This window comes from Trichosurus vulpecula, chromosome 2 (genome assembly GCF_011100635.1).
Source record: "Trichosurus vulpecula isolate mTriVul1 chromosome 2, mTriVul1.pri, whole genome shotgun sequence".
In the NCBI taxonomy this organism is placed as follows: domain Eukaryota; kingdom Metazoa; phylum Chordata; class Mammalia; order Diprotodontia; family Phalangeridae; genus Trichosurus; species Trichosurus vulpecula.
The window spans coordinates 184,932,954-184,954,626 of record NC_050574.1 but is presented as its reverse complement, the minus strand read 5'-3'; the positions used below and the strand labels follow the sequence as shown (position 1 = coordinate 184,954,626).

The window sequence follows — 21,673 nt, the reverse complement described above, 5'->3', positions numbered from 1 at the left end:
CAGACATTTCCTAGCTGTGTGACCCTGGGCGAGTCACTTAATCCTGTTTGCCTCAGTTTCCTCATCTATAAAATGAACTGGAGAAGGAAATGGCAAACTAGTCTAATGTCTTTGCCAAGAAAACCCCAAATGGGGTCATGAAGAGTCAGACATGACTAAAAAGACAACTGAACAACAAAATTCATCCTATCTTGAGACGGTAAATCTGAAAACGACCCAGGTGCTAAGCCCCTGGCCTTAGGCAAAAGACTTCCGGAATAGTAAGACACCAAATATCTGGATCCTGGAAATTGTCCAAGCAAATGGGTCCAATTTTAAAAAGATGAATTCAAGTTGACCTTGTAGGAGAAATGTTGCATTTGGCAAGGTTCTGCAGAAGTCCAAACTACTGGGATAGAAGGCCAGCTTAGCTAAAGAGAAGGGGAGAACTGCTTTAAAAAAATTATTTTAATTAAAATGTATTCATCCCATGTGTTTGGAATCTGGTATCTTTATTAAACTCTTATTTTTCCAATAACAAAAATCAGAAAACTAATAGCTCAGTTTTCTCATTTAACTACAAGCAGCTAATTGTTTCCTCCGGATCAAAAGATTTAAGATACCTCTCCTTTGAGGGGAATATCTTCAAGAGATATCCAAGAACAGAGGAAGTCCTGATTATTGTACTCTACCAACAAGACAGGCCAGGAGGTCAGAAGACCCCAGTTTGTATCTTAGCTCTGGCTAGTTGACCTTAAGCAAGCAGCTTCATTCCTCTGGGACTCAGTTTCCTACCCTGTAAAGTGGACTGAAAAATTTCAAGCAGACAAGGTCTTAGACCTAACCCAACTCCCTCTTCTTACTGATATGGAAACTGAGTCCCAGACAGGTATCATGACAAGGTCACACATCCCATGCAGGGATGAGATCAAAATACAGTACTCTCCCTACTATATCAGGCTATGCTAATCTCTACTCAACTATAAGAAGAGCTACAGGACTCAGAATGCAGCCAAAGAATTTGGGGAAAAAGGTTTAAAAAAATCATCTTCCGTAATTGAAACTTGGTTTAAACTTTCCCCTAAACCTAATTCTCCTTCTAACTCTTTGTTGTCACTGAGACCCGTCTCCTATGTTTGAAAGGTTCATGGCATCTCTGACTTTTCCTTTTGCACATTTTATTTCCAATTAGTCTTGAAGTCATAAGTATAATGGAAAGATTGATGACTTTGGAGGTGGAACGTTTCAGAATGCATCCCATGAAGGCAGAGACCATTTCTTTCCTAAACTTCGATCTCAACCAGTATCAAAGCAGTAGGTGTTTGACAAACACTTGCCGAATTAAATTGAAAGTAACTATAGAAACTGGCATTGAGGGCCATGTATAAGTAGCTGACGAGACTAGGGGAGTTCCCACCTCTCAACCAAAAACTTAGCTAATATAAAATAAATTATAATCCAATTACAAGCTATATGAGATAATGTTCCAACAGAAGCTTTAGGTAGGTGGGAAGAAACATTAGGAAAGGAAAGTTGTGTAAGAAGGAAGTTGTGAGTCTGTCCAAAAGTGTCCAGAAGAGAAGGTGCCCTGCCTGGTCAACACTAGTGCCTTGATGTGCTTAGAGGGCAAATTCCTATAATGGAGTTTGATGGCACTTTCACTCAAGGTCATCACATTGGAGCAATGGATTAGAGTCAGAAAATTTGGGTTTGAATCCTGCCTCTGCTACTTGAGTGGCAAAACTTTGGCATGTCACATGACCTATATGATCTTGGGCAACTCTCAGTTTGGGTAGCATCTCCTTGACACCATCAATATAACACTGAAGCAAGTCACCTGGCCTGTCTGGGCCTCCATTTCCTCATTTGTAAAATGAGGGGATTGGATGAGATGGGATCTGACACTACTTTAGCTCCAGATTAATGATCTTTCATTTCTATGAGGACTGGCTTTAGAATCTGAGGACCTGGATTCAAGTTTCAGATTTTCATTGGTTTATGTGACATTGGGCAGTCATTTAGCACTCAAAGGACCAGAATTTAAGAAGATCTCAAAGGACCAAGCTGTGTCAGGGCAGCTAGTGGATATCCACTGTGGCACAATGGATAAGGCACCAGGCATCATCTTTTCTGAGCTCAAATCCAGTCTCAGACACATACTAGCTGTGTGACCCCGGGCGAGTCACTTAACCCTTTTTGCCTCAGTTTTCTCATCTTTAAAATGAGCTACTACTATTTAAAATGGCAAACTACTCCAGTATCTTTGCCAAGAAAACCTCAAATGAGGTCAGGAAGAGTCAGACACAACTGAGCAACAAGAATGAAGTGGTTGAAGGGACAGCCTCTAAGGCCCCTTCTGACTCTAAACAACCTAGCCTTTACTTAGACTCTATTTTCACCAACTGATCTTCTGACTTCATTTTGGTTTCCTAAGGAGATTTCCCTTCTAAGAAGAGAATGCATATAGCAGATCTTGTTCATATAAAAAACATTTATTAAATTAAATATCTATCTTATAATGAAAGGATTCTTCATATAGTAGAGTGCCAGCCTCCAAGCCAGAAGGATAAAGATTCGAGTCCTACATATAATGCACAAAACTAAACTACAATATAATCAGGAAATATTTAATACTCAAGGTATATCTGAAAACCACAACTTGCACAGTCCCTCACATCAAGATGAGAAGGTCAGAAGTATGAGTTGTATAATTATTCCATTAACTGTGTTGTTTTCTCCATTTATCAGGTGAGGAACCTCCGACAGCTCAGACAGATTGAGTGATTTGCCCAAGGTAACATAGATGGTGAGTATCGGAACCAGAATTCGAACCTCAGTCTTCCTGGAGTCCAGATCCAGTTTTCTTTCCACTACAGTTAGTGGTAAATAGGGATAGTACCAGGGAAGAGGAGACCCTTGACCCTGTGATGGGATGGCAGAGCATACCATGGACATTTGGAACAGTGAATCCTGAATTAGTAAGTTGGAAAGGGTGGGGGAGAGGGAAGTCTCCAGTATTTCAGACTAGAGAGTTGCAAATCTCCCTGCTCCACCTCCCAAAAGTATGTCTGGTTTTTTTTAATACTCTGCCCATCCTACTTTACTTCATCTAAATGGACAATTTGTTCTTACAAAGCAAGGCTGCTCCCGACCTTATTACATATTAGAGGACCACCAAGCCAAAAGCATCAAGAAATGTTATTTCCAGATGCACACAGGGACACAAACAACATTCACTAAGCTCAGAACTCAGTTTGCCTGGAGTAGGACTGCCTTAGTACCTGCTTAGACCAGATACTAAAGTTATATCATCTTTCTTTCTCCCCTTTCCCTAGGTGCTCCTTTCCTAGGAGAAAACGATGACCTGAAACAAAATTGGCTGCCTTTTGTAAGACAGTGAGCTCCCCATCATTAGAAGAATTCAAGCAGAGACTAGGTTTAATAGAGAACATTCCTGAATTGGGTTAGAGATTGAATTTCTAACTCTAATGCTATGACTTCCATATAGTCACGCTGGAAAGAATTTTCCATCCAAGATGGTCTAGTAAAAGCCTAGTCATTTGACAGTCCATAAACAATTGTCAGTCTTATATCATTATGACCCACAGAATATGAAAAAGAAAGTTTCTTTCCTCTTAGATGGAAAAACTCACTGCGGCCAATTACATTTAAGAATAGGTTCTTAACAAGGGGACAGGAATATATACCACTAATTCGGCAACTTTTCCTAGACTGTTTGACAGATGTTTCTTCAAAAAACAAATCAGAGAATTGTTTGAAAAATGAGCAGATGAGATTTTAAGAATCCAAACACCCCCATAAATTCACACCATAAAATATTTATTAAGAAAACAATATGTTTTTTCTTCAATTGTAAAAACATCTTAGTTAGGAATCCTTTTTTTGAAATTTTAAAATCATACCAGATGCTGACATAGTCTTACATTATCTATGACATATATAAAACATGTAAAATACCACACATCACAAAACTTTAATTAACAATCAGAATCTTATGTCTCCACCAGCTGATAAAATAATTTCCACATACTTAACTTACTTTTTTTCTTAATACGTAAACAATATACAAAAAGATTCACCTGAATTTTATAAATCAGAGCAGGGGTCCTTATCTGGGTATGTGCAATGAATGGAGTGCTTCCTGCAGAGACTGAGAGAGAGAGGAAAACAACAAATAATGGCTAGCTTCCTTGCTGAATAAAGCTAGCATATTTGTAAACCTTTCTCTTGATAGACAACAGTCCTTGATGTCCAGGAGGAAAAAGCGCAAGCCATGTCAGAGAAGGTTCATGGAAGAGTGTATAATATATCTGCCCATTCTCCTAGAACTGCTAGATACTCCTATTTTGGCCAAAGGTCATAAGTCTGCAGTATTAATTTTCCCCTCAACACTTGGATCATGGCAGAAAAGTCCTATTAAGTAAATTTGTAGATCATTTTATCTGTGTTGATCATATGTAAACAGTAAATCGTTCTCATCAGGTCTAGGCAGAAATATTGACCCTTCTCCTTTTCATCTACAGCTGAAATGCACTCGCTACTGTCCAGGAATCCAGCTTCTGAAAACCCAAGCAGAATGAAATGCTGAAATGGACAACTTTCCACAGCAAAAAGTAACCCGGAACGGCAGCAACTGATTTTTTTTTAATTGAAAGCATAAAATATCGTTAAAATGAATAACGTCTTGCACCTTATTAGATGCTATGGTAAAGTAAGATTAAAATACAATCAGGAAGAGAGTTCATGGTTTTATTGCTATTTCACCCTTCTTTAATCTTCTTCAAGATTAAAAATAACCCCAGAGTCTTCCTTGGTAAAGCCTCTATACCATATTTCAGTGAAGGGTAATTTCTTTTTGTACATAAAAAACCATTTTGTCATAAGATTACTACATAAATAAAGGAGCTTTTCACAATCACAAAACTAGACAAAATACATAATTTTACATTGAAACTAAGATGTGCCTGGGAAATGCTGAGATCCAATGGACAGTTTCAGGTAGAAAACAGGTTTTCCATTTATGATTGCATTCTATCGTCTTCCACTGCCAATTTGATTGTCTATAAAATTGTCAAGGGAAAAAGAGGTAACAGATATCATGAACTTGTACAGTTAAAGGGTGGGAGTGGGGAGAAAGTAGAGAAAAAGGGGGAGAAAAAGAAACCACCTTACTCTAGCAACTTATAAAATTCTTTTGACTACTGTACCTAAAGGGCACTTGTTGGCTCAAGCATTTGTCTTTCACACTCACACTCACACCCACACACACTCACATATACACACCCACACAGAGCTATCAAAAAACCCATGTACACCTTCAACAGAATCTTTTTTTCCACTAAAAATCATGCACTGGAATGAAACATATCTGGAAATGCTAATTGAGAGATACTGTCATAGAGTCTGGAGCAAATGAACCCATCAAAAAGAAATGCTTTCCAAAACAAATGCTATCCAACATTCAAGGACTCCCGTTTAGAGGATTCTTTACAAATGGACTGTTCGTGGATTCATTCCCAAAGTATTTCTTGCCTGTTCATCTTAGGTACTGAAAACCAGTCTTGTGATCCATAAGTTTACACAGTCACTGCTGGGTACATCTTCTGTTCGCTACTGGCATGGGGGTAAGGAGACTGGATCTGCCTGTACCCAGTCTGCAGACCGTCCAGGAAGGGTGGCACAGGTGTCATAGGCATGGAGTCATGTTGTACCGTGTAGCCCACATACTGGGGGTGCAGGTATTGTCCTTGGTGCGGCACAATCTGGGTAGCCTGCTGACAGTTCAACACTGAGAAATTAGTTGGCATGTTGACATATACATTATTCATGGTCCCTTCTGGCAAGCAGCAGTTGGTCTGTGACCTCGTAGGGGGAGCTCTGGCACCCGAGTTGGCACTGGAACTGGAGCTGGCAGCGGTGCTCGATTGACGGGAGGAGGATCCGCGAGAGGTACTGGCACTTGGAATCATGGGAATGGTTTCCATCAATCGATTACCTCCAGGGGCTCTGCTCTGCTGCGGCTCCTGCTTGGGCCGCAGACATCTGCAGCAGCAGGCGGCTACTAAAGATCCCAAGATGATAAAGGCAACGAACACTGACCCAACGATGAGGAACGGCACATAGATAGGCACTAAAGAAAGGAATACAGACAGAAAACTATGATTCCTCTTAAAGAATGTTTACGCAACTCTAAGATTCGCACATTGCTTGATAGCTTAAGAGCTATGCACTCTTTCTGCCTTTTATTTCCTTCCTCAACCCTAAGATGCCTGGGCCTGAACCAGGGGCTATGGAATTGAGGATTATAACAAAGACAAATAAAAAAAACAAGCATCAGAATAGTTCAGAAAGACATCTCCAACTCCGTAAAACATGAGCAACCTGGGTGTAAAGCTCTGTTCAGAATAATGGAAAATACGAATTACAGAATAATAATAAAAAATATGTTATTACTTTCAAGCATACAAAGTGAACAAATCCTCATGATTAACGGAATTAATAGACATGTATAGTTCTGAGGGATATGTATACTTTGGGGCTGCTAGATGGTACACTAGATAGAGTGCCAGGCCTGGGGTCAGGAAGACCTGAGTTCAAATCCAACCTCAGACACTAGCTATGTAAGCCTGGACAAGTCACTTAACCCCATTTGCTTCAGTTCCTCATCTGTAAAATGACCTGGAGAAGGAAATGGCAAACCTCTCCAGTTTCTCTGCCAAGAAAACCTCAAATGGGGTCACGGAGAGTTGGACAAAACTGAAAACAACAACAGCAGTTCTGGGGATTTAAGTCATTAAAAAGTCCATTCTCTTTAGTAGGTTAAGTATGTCCCTGCAATCTTCTTTTGACACTATTTGGACAGCAAACTTTTTTCATTCACAATTCAAAAGTCAACTTCAGTGCAGAGCAAACCATTACGACTTCCGAATGAGTAGGCTGAGATTTAGTTATCTTTACTGTAGTAGAGATGGGTAGAAATAAAAAGCACCAAAACTTCTTGGTCAGTCTTAGGAGACTTCCTTGATAAACCAAATTTATGGGAGGGAGGGATATAACCCAGTAGGTTGACAAGGGAGGCAGTCTATTCCAGACAAAAGGCAAAAGCATGGGGAAAAAAGGTGACATTGACAAAAAGTAAGCAGATTAGGAGGAATGGAAAGATAATCCAAGGAGACAGGAGAAGGACAAGGCAGCGTAAGAGTGGACTGATACCAGGACTGCTAAGTCCAAAGTTAAGACACTGGGGGATCATAGGGAGCTCCCAGAAAAGGCAAGAAACGTACCATAACATAAAGCAGCCAGTATGAATTCTGACAAGTTAGATTCATCCTGCACGTAGAATAACTTCTGGAAACCAAGATTTTGGTTTAAAACAAGCATTAAGGATCAGGGTTTTTTCTTTTCTTTTCTTGTTAAACCTTTTCACAAGCAGTCAATCTTTTGGAAATTCTGAAGTACTGGAACTATTTGTCAATTGTTCTTCATGTGGAAAACACAAGACGTTCAAAAGGGATGCATGCAAATGGGAAAAGGAGGAAAACCATTTTGAAGTGTCCACTGAGTTCCTCCAGTGCTTATCTGAGTCACTCATAATGCACTTATTTCATATGGTAGTCTTTTAAAAACATTTTCTCTCTATTAGATTATAGACTCTTAGAGGGCAGGGACTGACTGTCTTTTCTATTTATTTCTATTCCTCTACAACACCTTGTACATAGTACGAACTAAATAAACACTGGATGAGAGCCAAAATCCTTGTCATTGAGGAAACAGACCAAATTCTCTCAAATTCAGCAATGCTTCTACATATATTCTTCATGACTTCTGAAATACCTAGAGTCAAAATTATTAAAATATAACACCTTGTGGAATCACCTAGACCTAAGTTTGATTTTCATGATGAAAGCTTAGCCAAAAAGGATGATTTCTTGAAGTCTAACAGGTGCTATAAAGTTGGCTACACCAAAGTTGTCCAAGAATAAACCTGTCCTAATTGTTGGAGTTAGCCAGAGGGTTTTCAACATGCTGGGCTTTTTCTTAACCTTTCTACAAATTTTTGTATTCCTCTAAAGAAATCTAGCCTTATATATTACCAAAGATTAAAAATCTAGCACATTTTAAATGCACAAACACACACATACACATTATCCTAAGGCCTTGTCAGAAGCAATGCAATGTTACTTACTTAAAAAAAATAAAGAAGAAGAATTGTTCACTTTCAAGGAATTTTAATTGGACTTGCATACCGGCATGTAGGGATAATTAATATAGTGCTCCCATGAGCCCTGGTACCATTTAATTAGACAAGATAGGGCAGCATTGGTGTGAAATAAATTTAGTGAAGCATAATTTTTTTTGGAACAAAGCTTTGTAAAGTGAAGTCTCCAAAATGCACATCTCAGCATCTTTTTAATTTTGACAAGCTTTCATATTTTGTGTGGAGTCATGAAGCAATTGTTGTGCAGGGATTTGTCCCAAGAGGTCCCCTTTATTTTTTTTTCTTTTGCTATCAAACTGAGCTCTACAGACTTGTAACTATCAGACTAGACCATGGCTTTGGCACATTCCTTAACGCTTTACTTCATACACATACACTGCAAAGCTGAGTTGGCACCTTAAACTGTGGCATTTTCCGGAATTATACTCTCCTCTCCTCCCTTCAGACAGAGACAGAACAATGGTTAGCAGCATGAGTAATAAAATGCTTGACTGAAAAAGCAGCCGAGTTTAAAGGAGCTCTCCTCTTACACGGCCACAAGAGACAGCTCTGTAAACACTCCTTGCCTCTCATAACGCCAAGAACATCTCAGGCAGGTCAGCCTCCTGTGGGTTCAGACTGCAGAGAAACAGGATGGGGCAGAAAGGCAGGATGAAATGGAGGGTGCTGTAAAGTCCCTTTGTTAAAAATAAACTGCCCAGCTTCATGGGAGGAGAGTTCACCTTGGAGAAATGATTGCCACCTGCCCTATGCCCTCCAGAATATTTAGACTCCGAAACTGTATCCCACTCACTGGAGGATACACTCAAGATGGAGAACTTGAAGGAGGGGGGAGAATATCTCAGAAGAGCGAAGCTTTTAAAAGGAAAAGTTTTTTCAAAGCTATAAAGACAAAAAGTTAAACATCTTCTGCAGGGTCTCAGACAAGGTGGCCAGGCATCTGATGCAACACATTCAGTTTCAGGTGCAGGTGCCAGCTCTGCTTGCCAGCACACAAGGAGGAAGGGAAATGGGTGGTGCAGAACATTAGAGCCCTGAGGCCAGGGCAGGGGAGAAGTGCAGGCCATTCAATCCGTGCTCAAGAAACTTCAGATTTCTCTTCCACCGAACTGTCCAGGTCTGATTACTGCACTAGAGAAAGTCCTAAGAGATGGAAAGAAGTTTAAGGTTTACCTAATCCAAGCTCCTTATTGTACGGATGAGGAATAGCCTGGCCCACAGGAAAGCCCAGCAAGGGGGACGCCTAACAGGTTTCTCCCCTTACCCTTCCACCAGAGGGTGGGGGTGGAGCAGTACCTAACATCGTTAGGCACATGGCCCAGGCTGGGAAAGGAGTTACGGCACTGTTTAGATTCGCTCTTATTCACCCCACCTTCCTATCTTCCCTCAATATTTAATTCATTTAATTAGAGAGCAAAGCTGGAGGAAAATAGAAGTCTCAAAGGGAGGGGGGGGGGGGACGACACGACAGCTGCCCTGTAATCCAGACAGGAGAAGATGGCGGCAAAAAGTAAGGTGGGTGGGTTCTTCTTTCTGAAACACTTGAAAAGATAATTAACCCCTTTGCCTCAAATAGGGTGGGACTGATCCCAGGAAGCATCTTCTGGTGACCTTGCAAGGAGATGGGGGAAGGGGAAGAAGGATGTCCGGGAGGAAGAGGAGGAGGAAGGGGAAAAGGAGGAGGATAGAGAAGGTGAGGAAGGCAAAGGAAAGATTTCCTGAAGGAGGCTCCACGGTGCATAGGGATTCAGGCTTCTCTTTCGAATCAAGGACCGAGTCACAACATCCTTAGCAGCACAGATGATTCAGGACAACTCATTCATTTTACACAGATGAAGCAACTAAGGGCGGAAAAGGCGCAGTGCCTTGCCAAACTTCAGCTAGCTCCTGCCAGCTGCCGGACTAGAACCAACTGGCCGGTACGTCTGTCCATCCCTCCAACTCTGGCCCTGCCCAGCTCAGCCGGCTAGGTCTTTGTGCTGGAGTCCCATCTAGTCCAGTGCCCTGGTGAGGCTCTCAAGATTACGGGCTGGGAAAACTTGGCCAAGTCCTTCTCTCCCGCCCCGCCCCGGGGCCCCCTCCCTCCGCTTACCTGCGGCGCCGTCGGGGCTGTCTTTGTCCGAGCGGCCGGGCTCGCTGCCCCCCTGCTGGCGGTCGTTGTCGCAGCCGCCCTGGTCGAGGCGTGCGTCGGCGCTGGAGCAACAGTAGCGCAAGGCGCAGCTGCCACAGCAGATGGTAGCATCGCCGCCGTCGAAGCGCTCGGGACACTGGAAGCCGATCCGCCAGACGCCCTGCGCGTCCAGCCAGCCGTGGCAGTACTCCCCGCTGGCCCGCGCCCCCGCCGTCAACAGCGCCGCCAGCAGCAGCTGCAGAAGGGTGGGGGAGGAGGACGACGAGCAGGACCACAGACGTCCGCCCCACATGGCACCACCCGGAGCGCGGGGCGGCGCGGGCTCCAGTGGGCGGAGGGGCCCCGCGGGTATGCTTAGGTAGGTTAGCGCCCGGCCCCCGGGGCTTTGGCAAATGTTCCGGTGCTGAGTGCAGGGGACAATCACAGAAGGGTTCAGAAGTTCTGGCGGAGCCTGTCCCTTTCCATGCGGTCAGCGCCCTTTTTTCTCCTTCCAGTCCAGGGGTGATCAACGATTTGGTGGAGAGGGCGGCTCCTAAGCCATCATTCCCACATTCTCATGCGCCCTAGCCGTTTATAGTCGCGGTGGAGAGTAGGGGTGGCAGGAGCTTGCAGGGGTCTGAAAGAAGGGAAGCCTGGTGGTTCCCGGGCTGCAGTTCCTCTGGCAAGTCCGAGGAGCCGCTGGGGACAGGGAACACTGGGATTGCGGGGAGCGATAGCTCTCAGAGGTGTTCCCAAGCAAGCGTCAGCTCCACTGGCATCCCACCGAGAATGCGCCCCCCCAAAAGCCTTTCCTGGGATCCACGCCCTCTACACTGGGCCAATTAATTATACTCCCGAGGGACCCAAGCAGTCAGATTCCAGGGTCACTGGCGAGCCAGGATCCCCTTTATCCCCCTCGGCAACAGAGCGAAGGGGACAGAAAGGAGAGGCGAATGCGCCGGGGAGAGGGGGCTGGGGGGGGGGGACGCTTGTTAGAAGCAAGTGCAACAGCAAGTGCGGCCGCTCCTCAATCTTTCCCTCCCCATTTCCAAACTTTGTCCAAGTGCTTCACGTTGCAAAACTCGCGCTGTGCAAGGAAACCCTTCCCGGGGCGCAGCCCAAAGTGTCCCATTGAGGGCAGATGCTAACTAAATGCCAGGAGACTCAGCCCGAGGACCCCGATGAAGAGCACATCCTCCACCAACACCAAACACTCTGCGGAACGAAGCAGGAGACCCCCGGAACAGCCTCAGGAGCAGCTCGCATCTGGCTCCGGGAGGAGAGAAGAGTGGAGGCAGCCGTCTCCTAACTGCCTTAGTCTCGGCGAGCCTGGGCGGCAAGACTCGCTGCTGGTGCTGCTACTGGTTAGGTGCCGGTGCTGCTGTGCTAGTGCTGGTTGGGTGCTGGTGTTGGTTGGGTGCTGGTGCTGCTGCCGCTGGGAGCAGCTCCAGGCTTGCTCACTCTTCTCCCAGCTGCAGGCCGATGGGAGCTCCCACTGGTCTGCAGAGCTCTGCAAGCTCTTTCTCCTCCACCAGAACCGCTCCTTCTTCTTTCGCCTCCCCGGGTCCTCCACACTGCCCTTTTTATTTTATTTTCCTCTCTCCTCTTCCCGGGCACTAGGAGAAGCCACGCACTGGAGAGAGGTGGTGGTCGGTAAGCGAAGGCGGGGGAGACGTCTGGCAGCTGCTCGCACACTCCCTTCGGCCTCCTTCTCCTGCACAACTCCGGCTCGCGTTCGCTGCCCCTTTCGCTTGCTCTCTTATTATAGGCACTTGGCTCCCACAGGCGCGCATGCGTTTCAGAGAGCCTCCTTCTCTTTCTCTCTGCCTCCTCCCCCGCAAGAAATCACCACACAAGTAGAGAAAGAGTGAGGGTCTCTTCCTTTGACTTCAGCGCTTAGAATAACCTTGACGTTGAGGAAAATGAGCCGCAATTTCTAGGAGAGAAATGGTAGAAAAGGACGTGTGTTCCCCACTTAGCCTCTTAAACACAATGGCTTTGTTTTCACGGACTAAAAAAGTCTGTGAACTTGAATGAGCGTTACCAATCTGTACAGCCTTTCTTCAGACATTGGTTCTTTTTAGAGAAAACTGAAGGAACAGGTGTTGGTGCTTTTAAAATTCATTGATTTTTTTAAAATTAAGACTAGTGGAAAAGACACTAGACAGATTATAGTCACACCTTTGCTATGAGACCTTGGACAAGTAGTCACTTAACCTCTCTGGTCCTCAGTTTCCTCATCTGTAAAACAGAGGGGCTCTACTAAATAATCTTTAAGGTAATTTTTAAATATCCTTTCTAGCCCCCCGATTCTGTATTACTTAGAAAGCAAGGCTATTTTATTTGTAGGCAAAAAGTATTCTCTTTCATGGGACCATTCAGATACTCCTTTATCAGAGTCTCAGTGGATAAGTCAGCTATAAAAGACTCCTTTTACCCTACCTAGCAAGTCCAGTCTGCTTCCTAGAATTTGAAATTGAGACTAGTCACCATAAATAATAATAGTAGATCATATTGATAAATTTTTATATATTTTATCTTTCCCCCAATTACATGTTAAAACAATTTTTAAACTTTTTTAAAGTTTGGAGTTCCAAATTCTATCCCTCCCTCTCTCCTTCCTGCCCTCCTCCCTGAGACGATAAGCAATCCGACATACATATGCAACATATACATATGCAATCATGTAAAACATTTCCATATTTCACTGAAAGTGAAAAATAGCATGCTTCAGTGTTCTAAAGTTTGCAAAGCATTTATACATACACACACGTGTGTGTGTGTGTTTGTGTGTGTCTGTGAAGTGTGAAGTAGGTACTATTATCAAGCTGGTCAAATCAAGCCAAGAAGCATCTCAGTGCCCAGGCTGTGTGCTAAACACTGACTCCAGGACACAAAGAAAGGCAAAAACAGTCTGTGCTCTCAAGGAGCTCGCAGTCTAATGATGGAAACAACACGCAAACAACTATGTCCAAATACAATATGGACATATAGATATATACATATAGATGTATATGATAAATTGGAGATAATCTTGGAGGGAAGGCACTAGAATTAAGGATAAGGAATGACTATCTCCAAAAGGTGGGATTTTTGCTGGAACTTAAAGGAAGCCAGGAAAACCAGGAGGCAGAGATTGGAGGGAGAGCACAGTTATTTATCTCTTCCACATCAACTTTCCCCATAACAGTTTTGATATATTAATGGTCGGCATAAGAAATTAAATGGAAATTTGGGGGGGGGGGAGTTTTACGTAAGCTGCGGATGACACTTGAAGGCCAGCCGATGGCCCAGAAACAGTTTAGAAACTCAGAAATGCATAAAATATATGTATAGTATTGTATAATATCAACCCAAATTTTACAATAAGGTATTGTAAACACTCCATAAAAGAAAAAAGAAAGAATTCAGACTTTGGTACAAAGGGAAGGCCAAAAATATTTATGGGTATTTTCCAGATTGAGGGGGATCTGCACCCCTAACTCCATGATATATTCCAGGCACAGAGGACAGCTGGTGCAACTACCAAAAAAGGGAGATTGTATGAAGAACAGCATGGCTCAGTGTTACTGGAAGACTGTAAGAAGACTGGAAAGGAAGGGTGGGGCTAGGTTAAATGGGTTTTTCAAAACCAAACATGATTTAATATTTGGCCCTGGAGGCAATTAGGAGCCACCAGAGTTTATGGAATGGGGGAGGGCATGATTGGGCCTTCACTTTAAGGAGTTCACTTTAATAGTTGAAAGGAAGATGGACTAGAGTGGGAAGAGACTTGAAGCGAGAAGACCAACCAGGAGCCTATTGTAATAGTCCAAGCATGAGATGACAAAGGGTGTTGGTGATATCAGAAGAGAAAAGGGGCTATATAGATGAGATATTTTTAAGGTAGAATCCATAGGACTTTGGCAACAGATTGGATAAGAAGGGTGAGAGAGTCCAGAATGACCACTGGGTTGCAGGCCCCTATATTGGGAGGATGGAGGTACCCTCAATAGTAACAGAGAAGTTAGGAAGGGGGAAAGGTGGTTGGGGGAGGGGAGGAAAAGGAGGGAGATAATTTTTAAAAAATTATCTTCATTTTGCAAATGAGGAAACTAGAGTTCTAGGAGGATGATTCATTTGTCCAAGGTCAAGAAGCTAGTTAAGTGTTAGAGGTAGGGTTCTAACTCAGGTCTTTCTGACTCTAAGTCAAGTGTACTATGCTACTTCTAAACACAGGTAATTTTAATTTATTATATTTCATCTTCGGAATTGTCATTGTTAGTTACAGTGCTAGAGGAGATCCACTGAACATCAGAACCAATGTTATAATAATCTATAAGACCTTCAGAGGAATCAGTCACTCCTTTTTTGAGACAACCTTACATAATTCTACCAATCAAGGATAGGTGGGATTGTCCCAGTTTTTAATTCAATCTCTCATACTTGCAATCCAGAAACCTTATGAAAAATATGAACTGTATTGAGTACTCACATGCTATGCTCTTTGGAATTACTCCTTACTTAGTAGAAATGACAGTAGTGGATGCTTTGAACAACAATGAACTAAATTCACTGTGTACTGACACATTTATTACAATTGAGACTGAGCTCTTGTTTTTAAAACCGGTGTTCAAATGTATTAAAAGCCATGGCTCCTCATTTCCTACTGAATAATATATAAATGCCAAGTTCGGGCATTTGATGCCTTGTTTAAAGTTACCAACCTACCTTTTCAGGCTTAATTTAGTTTCCCTTCATATACCCTCTGTTCTTGTCAAACTGGACTCCATTCCTTTCCTTCACCCCTTACTTCCATCTCCACAATTTGGAACCTGACATCCAAGGTCCAGTTTACATGAACCTTAAGCCACCTCTTCCTTGAGGCCTTCCCTGACCCCACCAGTTGAAACTGAGCATAATCTTCTCAGATTTTTTTCACAGGACTTTGTGTAGAACTCCATTTGCATTTACTGCATTCAATCTCATCATACATATTTGTGTGTCTTCTTATCCCTTCAGAGTGTAAGTTCCCTGAGGACAGAAACTGTGCTGTATCTCTTTCTATCTCCCTCAATACCTAGCAACAGTGTTTTGCACATATTAATCACTTAATAAATACATCTTGAATTGAAAACACAATAGAAAAGTTTGGGGTTTTTTAAATTGAACTGAATGAAAATCAATCATAACTGAATATCATGAGGATATATTAAAGAAATTGTGAATGCAGGAGATAGAGTGCTGGGCCTGGAGTCAGGAATTAATCTTCCTGAGTTCAAATCTGGCCTCAGACACTAGTTGTGTGATGCTGGGCAAGTCACTTAACCCTGTTTGCCTCAGTTTCCTCATCTGTAAAATGAGGAGGAGAAGGAAATGGCAAGCCACATCTTTGCCAAAAAAACCCCAGATGGGATCACCAAGAATCAAAGATGATTGAAAAGCAACTAAACAACCTAGAGAAGAAAAGACTGAGGGCTCAGAGAGGAGAAGACGGACATGATTTAATAAGCACTTAGCATTTAGATGTGATAACTATCTTCAAGTATTTTCTGGGCCATTACGTAGACAGCAATTAGTCTTGTGAAAGGAAGAACTAGGAGCTATGGAAAGACGTTGACAAGAGACAGATTTAGGATCGCTGTTATTGCTTCCAACAATTGAAGCCATCCAAAGGTCAATGGAATAGCTCAGGAGGTAGTGGACGCCCCCTTACTGGATATCTTCAAGCAAGGTCAGGATGACCACTTTTCGGTTGTGATGGAGAAGAATTCCTGTTAAAGTCTGGGTTGGATTAAATGGCATCCAAGGTCAATCAGTCAATTAATAAGCATTTTTTAAACCTTTACCAAGTGCCAGGCATCTTGCTAGGAGCTAGGAATACAAATGCGAAGAACACAGTAATCCCTTCCGTAAAGAGCTTACATTCTAAGGGGAGACACAAGAAAGAAGGAAACAAATATAGATTAAGCACCTACTATGTGCCAGACATCATGCTAAGCACATTGCAAGTATTATCTCATTGATCCTCACAACAATCCTGGGAGGTAGGCATTGTTGTTATTATTATTGTTTTCCAGTTGAGGAAACTGAGGCAGATGGAGGTTAAGGGACCAGGGTCACATAGCTAGTAAGTGTCTGAGACAGAATTTGAACTCAGATCTCTCTGACTCCACATCTAGCACTCTATTCATTCTTTCCACTACAACACTCCATCTTTCTCTAACTATGTAGGAAGTTCCAGTGTGGAAATTGCCTCTTCTAAGTAGAGAGATGCCTGGAAGCACTAAGATATTAAATGACTTGCCCAAGGTCACACAGTCAGTGTCAAAAACAGGATCTGAACCAAGGTCTTATGTCTCAAATACCTCTGGCCCTCTATCCACAGTGCCAAATGGTCTCTGGTGCCTGACTCTAATTTATAAAGACTACTGAAATTTTTCAAAAAAATGCCTAGCAGATCCTCAGTAATATGAGCAGAGAAATGCATATAAATAATGAAACAATTACTTGTGAGCTTGCTAAATGGTTGTTCTTACAGATCAGATGGTGGTAAACTTATTTCATCCGGTTTTCAGAAAGTTTTCAGGGACTGTGGTATGTCTGCACATTTAAGATGGTACTTGTCATCTCCAAACCAGACAGTGTGTTAGAGAGCAGATTTCCTCACTGTTCGTTCATTTTTTTTTCTCCTTTAAAAATAAGCTGGTTATTTCAAATTTACATTTTGTTTACAAGGAAGACTTCTTTTAAGTTAAAATGTTTTCAGTGCCAAATGAAACTTCAAACCCAAACAAATGTGTTAATTTACATTTCTTTTGATTTTGTCTTGTGGTTCCCAAACCTCATCTGAATAAAACTGGCTATAAAAATTCAAAAAATCTTTCTAGTTTCTTTTGAGTTTTTCAATTTTCTCCCTCATTTCTTGTTCCTGTAATGAAGTTAATCCTCTAACTTCCAGGAAAGTAATTTACTCCTACATTCTTCATTTTCAAATTCAGTTTCTTTGATCTAACTCTTAACTTTATGGAATTTGTATGTATTCTTTCAAACACATACACACACGCACACACACACATACACACACACACACACACACACACACACACACACATACACACACACACTGCTGTAGTTTTACTGCAGCTTTTTGTTTGCTTGTTTGGACAGGACATTCCTCGTACCTGAGCAGAGAAGCAATAACTGTTCTACAATTTGCAGTTTTAGGGATTTCTCTGAGAACATAGAGATTAAGTGGCTTGCTCAGGATCACAAAGTATGTGTCACAGGTAGAATCTGAACACAGGTCTTCCAGATCCAAGGCCATCTTTCTATCCACTGCACCACTCTACCTCTCTTGCTGAAGCTTTACTATATTGATTTTGATCTCTATTGATTATATATTTCCTTACTGGAGATACCGAACTGAAAGTTGTCACTGCCTGCCCCTAAAAGGACATTAGAAAATCTCAGAGATAGAAAGGAATTCAGGGGACCATCTAGTTCAGGGGTGAGGAACCTGAGGCTTTGAGGGCACATGTGGCCTTCTAGGTCCTTGGGTGCGGCCTTTTGACTGAGTCCAAGTTTTACAGAACAAATCCTTTTATTAAGGGGATTTGTTCTGTGAAGTTTGGATTCAGTCAAAGGGCCACGCTTGAGGACCTAGAGGACCACATGTGGCCTTGAGGCCGTAGGTTCCCCACCCCTGATCTAGTGCAACCCACAACTGACCAAAAATCCACTCTGCAACATAACTGCCAAGAGGCTGCACTACATCCACTTGAGAATGTCCAGTAGAAGAGAAACTACCACCTACCTGCCAAGGAATTGCTTTGACGTAATTCTAATTTGTTGGGAATTTTTTCCTCATAACAAGACAAACTCTCTACTATATACCCACTGCTCCTACTTCCATCCCTCACCTCTATTTTCAACTTGAAGATGGTTAACCATGTTCTCCCCGAGTCCTCTCTTCTCCAGGCTAAATATTCCTGTTTCTTTTTGTCATGGTCTCCAATTACCTTACCAGCCAGGTTGTCCTCTCTCAACACTCCTCCATTATCAACGTCCTTCCCAAAATGTGGCATTCCTAGCACTTTCACTGCCTGTCTCTCAAGCCTGGAAAGTTCTCTCTTTTCATCCCTTCCTCTTGGCTTCTTTCACATCTCTGCTAAAGTTCCACCTTCTCAGAGGCTTTCCCAGTCCCCTTTAATGCTACTGCCTCCCCTGTGTCCATTACCTCCAATTTATCCTGTCTCCATCTTATCTGTACACAGTTGTTTGCATGCTGTTTCTCCCATTAGACAGTGAGTGAGCTCCTTGAGAGCAGGGCCTGGGTTTTACTTTCCTTTGAATCCCAGACCTTAACACATCACCTGACACTCAGAACATAATTAGTAGGTGTTATTTGACTCAGTTAAGTCCCAAACTGAGCACAATACTCCAGATGTGTTCTGACCAGCTGTGTCAGCTTTGTCTGCCCCGGGAAAGGAACTATCACTTATATTTCTGCTGTTCAGTTGTTTCAGTCATGTCCAACCATTCCTGACCAAATTTGGTGCTTTTCTTGGTAAAGATACTGGAGTAGTTTGCCATTTCCTTCTCCAGCTCATTTTACAGATGAGGAAACTGAGGTAAACAGGGTTAAGTGATTTGCCCAGAGTCACACAGCTAGTAAGTGTCCGAGGCTAGATTTGAACTCAGGTCTTCCTGATGCCAGGCCCAGTGTTCTATCCACTGCACCACCTAGTTACCTGAAGGAACACAGCTTCCCTCGATTTCCTCAAATTGTGACCAAGCAGGGCTGCAGAGGCAAAGCAGACTAGATGATCTCTAAGATTCATTCCAATTCTAAATATATGATCCCCAGAATCTCAATAAATACTTAAACTTACTTGATTTTGTGAAGTGACTTAGATTTTGATTATAAAATTTAAGATCTCCAATCTTTTCCCCATCGATCCATTGCCTGACCCATTACTTTTCTACTTTTATCCCCAACACTTAGCATGGTACACAAATCATATTTTCTTTTACCACCCATATAGTATGAAAAAATTTAAACCAACAACTTAGTTTATCTAAAGATCCATCTTCTAGAGAATTCTGAGTGGCCTCAACAAGGCCTGAAGCTTGAAGTGAAATGAACATTTTGCAAAATGAAAGCCATATGACCATGACATTTGTATCTGCTGCTGCTATCACATCCTTCTTGTGATATAGACTCAGCAGTGTCAGGATGTCTCCAAACTTAATATCCAATGGTCTGATGCGTATTGGACGTTGGGAGGGCAAAGGACCAAAGCATATGGTCCTGCATCACCTTCTCCTGAGGGGCGGTGGTAGATTCTCCCAGAAAGGACCTCCCGACTGCAGGGCTATTGACCTTGTAATTCTTGGACTTTTTGGCATCGCTTCCCTCCTCTTCTAAAGATGAGAATCTTCTAGGAGGACCTTTCAGAGCAACAACTTTTGGTCAGGAAAAGCCTGAACATCAGCAGTTTGTGATCCTTCCCCAGGCTTTTGGAGTTCCTTGGCAGGCGCTCACCCACCTAGAAAAAAAACCCTTCAGTCAGTAGTGGTAGTGTTGGTGGTGATTTCCCTCTACCTACCATGGAACTTGCATCCTCATCTCTAAAAACAAGCCCAGAGTACATGGTGTTGTTTGGTACCCGTATGAGAAGGCCATGGGAAGAATAACACATACGTGCTACTTGTACACCAATGTTTAAGGATCTGTGATTTAGTCATTGTGTGTTACTACACTGGAGTGTTTAATTGATCTTTATGAGTTGGTTTGATTGAAAAAATTGGTCGCCACCATGTGGCCACTCTGAACTTAGCAGAAGTATGTCTCAGAAAGCAAAGAGCCCTTCACCGTGCCTATGCTTGAAGCGATTCTAGGTCGTTAGGGCCCACCAGATAGGGATAGATAGCACATAGATCTATGCCTTTCAAGACTACCCTAGTTGTTCATGAGTCTTCTTTTAAATCCTGTAATTATGGCACGAACCTGAGCACTATGCGGCTTCTGAGTGGATAGTAAACTATGTGGTAGAGTAGAAAGAAGGGGTCAAACCTTGGCTCTCCTTCCAATTGTGTGACTTTCCTGTTCCTCATTTTTCTCGTCTGCACAGAGAAGGGAGTGGGGTATGTGATCTGGCATCCTATGACTCTGGAAACCAACAGCAATGATAATGTGACCCTTATTCTCTCTGATTGAATATAACACACAAATCACGCTCTGTTGCATATCACATATAAATAAATCTCTTGATTAGGTTATAAATGTGTACACTCACAATTTCTTTTTCATTACCAGATATCATTCCAGTTGGTCAAAATATGTTTCCTGCTGTGACTCACCCCACCCCCTCCCCACAGGACATCGTTGAGCGCTTCGCCTCCTCACCCAGACTCACGTTCAAGCCAAGTAAGTAACAATATAGACACTACAAACCTGACACCCTGATCATCAGTTAGGAAGTCCTGAAATGTAGCCAGGCCCCACCAGTGTCAAAGCAGTGCTAGCTAGTGTGGAAATAAGGCTGGCCGAATCTTATACTCTTTTCCTCCTCCCATTTTTAAATAAAAATCATGCTATCTCACATATAAATTTCGTGGGCAGGTACCTACCACAGCCTTTCCTTTAAATGTTCTTGGTTCATTTAAGTAATTATACCTAGGAACGAGAGTAGGGATATTTAAAGTGGTGTATTGGTAATTAAAGTGGGACTTTTTTTTTTCACTGTTTTCCCTTTTGGAGCACTGAAGTAATCAAGTAGCTTTGTTTCTTTGATTAAATCTGGGAGTCTTTAATGACTTGCTTAAGAAACAAGAAAGCCTAGTTCACATAGGTTTGAGTAGCATGGTTGTTATACCCTTTGACCCTGAACAGGGTATATAAACTCAGAGGTTAGTGTTTTGTTTGGAGCTCTCACTCACTGGAGAGTGTTGTGTGATTTGACCAGATGAGACTCTGGGTAGCCATTGTTAAGGGGCCTCCTGGCTTGAAAACCCAGAAGCTGGTGCTTCTCTGGTAATTATGTACTGAGATGTTGGACAGAAAGCTAGAAGCCTGTCTACTGGTTTGTGTTGTTTGATCTGTTGATGTTTTCTGTTTGTAATTTCTGTTTGCATTTGCTTGGAAGTTCAGGGTGCTGGCTTTCCCCCCTGAACTAAGTAAATGATATATGGATGTTTAATTAAAGTGAGATTGTTAACCCTTTAAAGTTGTTTTCCTTAGAAAAGCAGATCAAAGAACTTGTGCTAGCAGCCCTTCTGTGTGCTCTTGTTGCTGGTCTAGTTGGGTCTTTCACCTCCACAGCAGCTGCTAGCAACATTGTCATTACAAGTGATCAGGGAGT

General features: G+C 42.6%; 1 protein-coding gene across 1 annotated transcript; it reads right to left on the bottom strand.

The window, feature by feature from the left end:
• Window positions 1–5,576: 5,576 nt before the first annotated feature.
• Window positions 5,577–10,641, bottom strand: SHISA2 (shisa family member 2). Its single transcript, XM_036747539.1, has 2 exons — window positions 10,311–10,641; window positions 5,577–6,130 (listed from the first exon to the last, which is right to left on the bottom strand). Exons 1-2 carry the CDS (start codon window positions 10,639–10,641, stop codon window positions 5,577–5,579), a joined length of 885 nt encoding a protein of 294 aa, XP_036603434.1.
• Window positions 10,642–21,673: the final 11,032 nt, after the last annotated feature.

Coding starts and splice junctions, on each gene's coding strand:
- SHISA2 (XM_036747539.1), bottom strand. CDS start 10,641: ATGTGGGGCGGACGTCTGTGGTCCTGCTCGTCGTCCTCCTCCCCCACC. Junction 6,131..10,310: donor CAGCCCCGACGGCGCCGCAG/GTAAGCGGAGGG, acceptor TCCTTTCTTTAG/TGCCTATCTATGTGCCGTTC.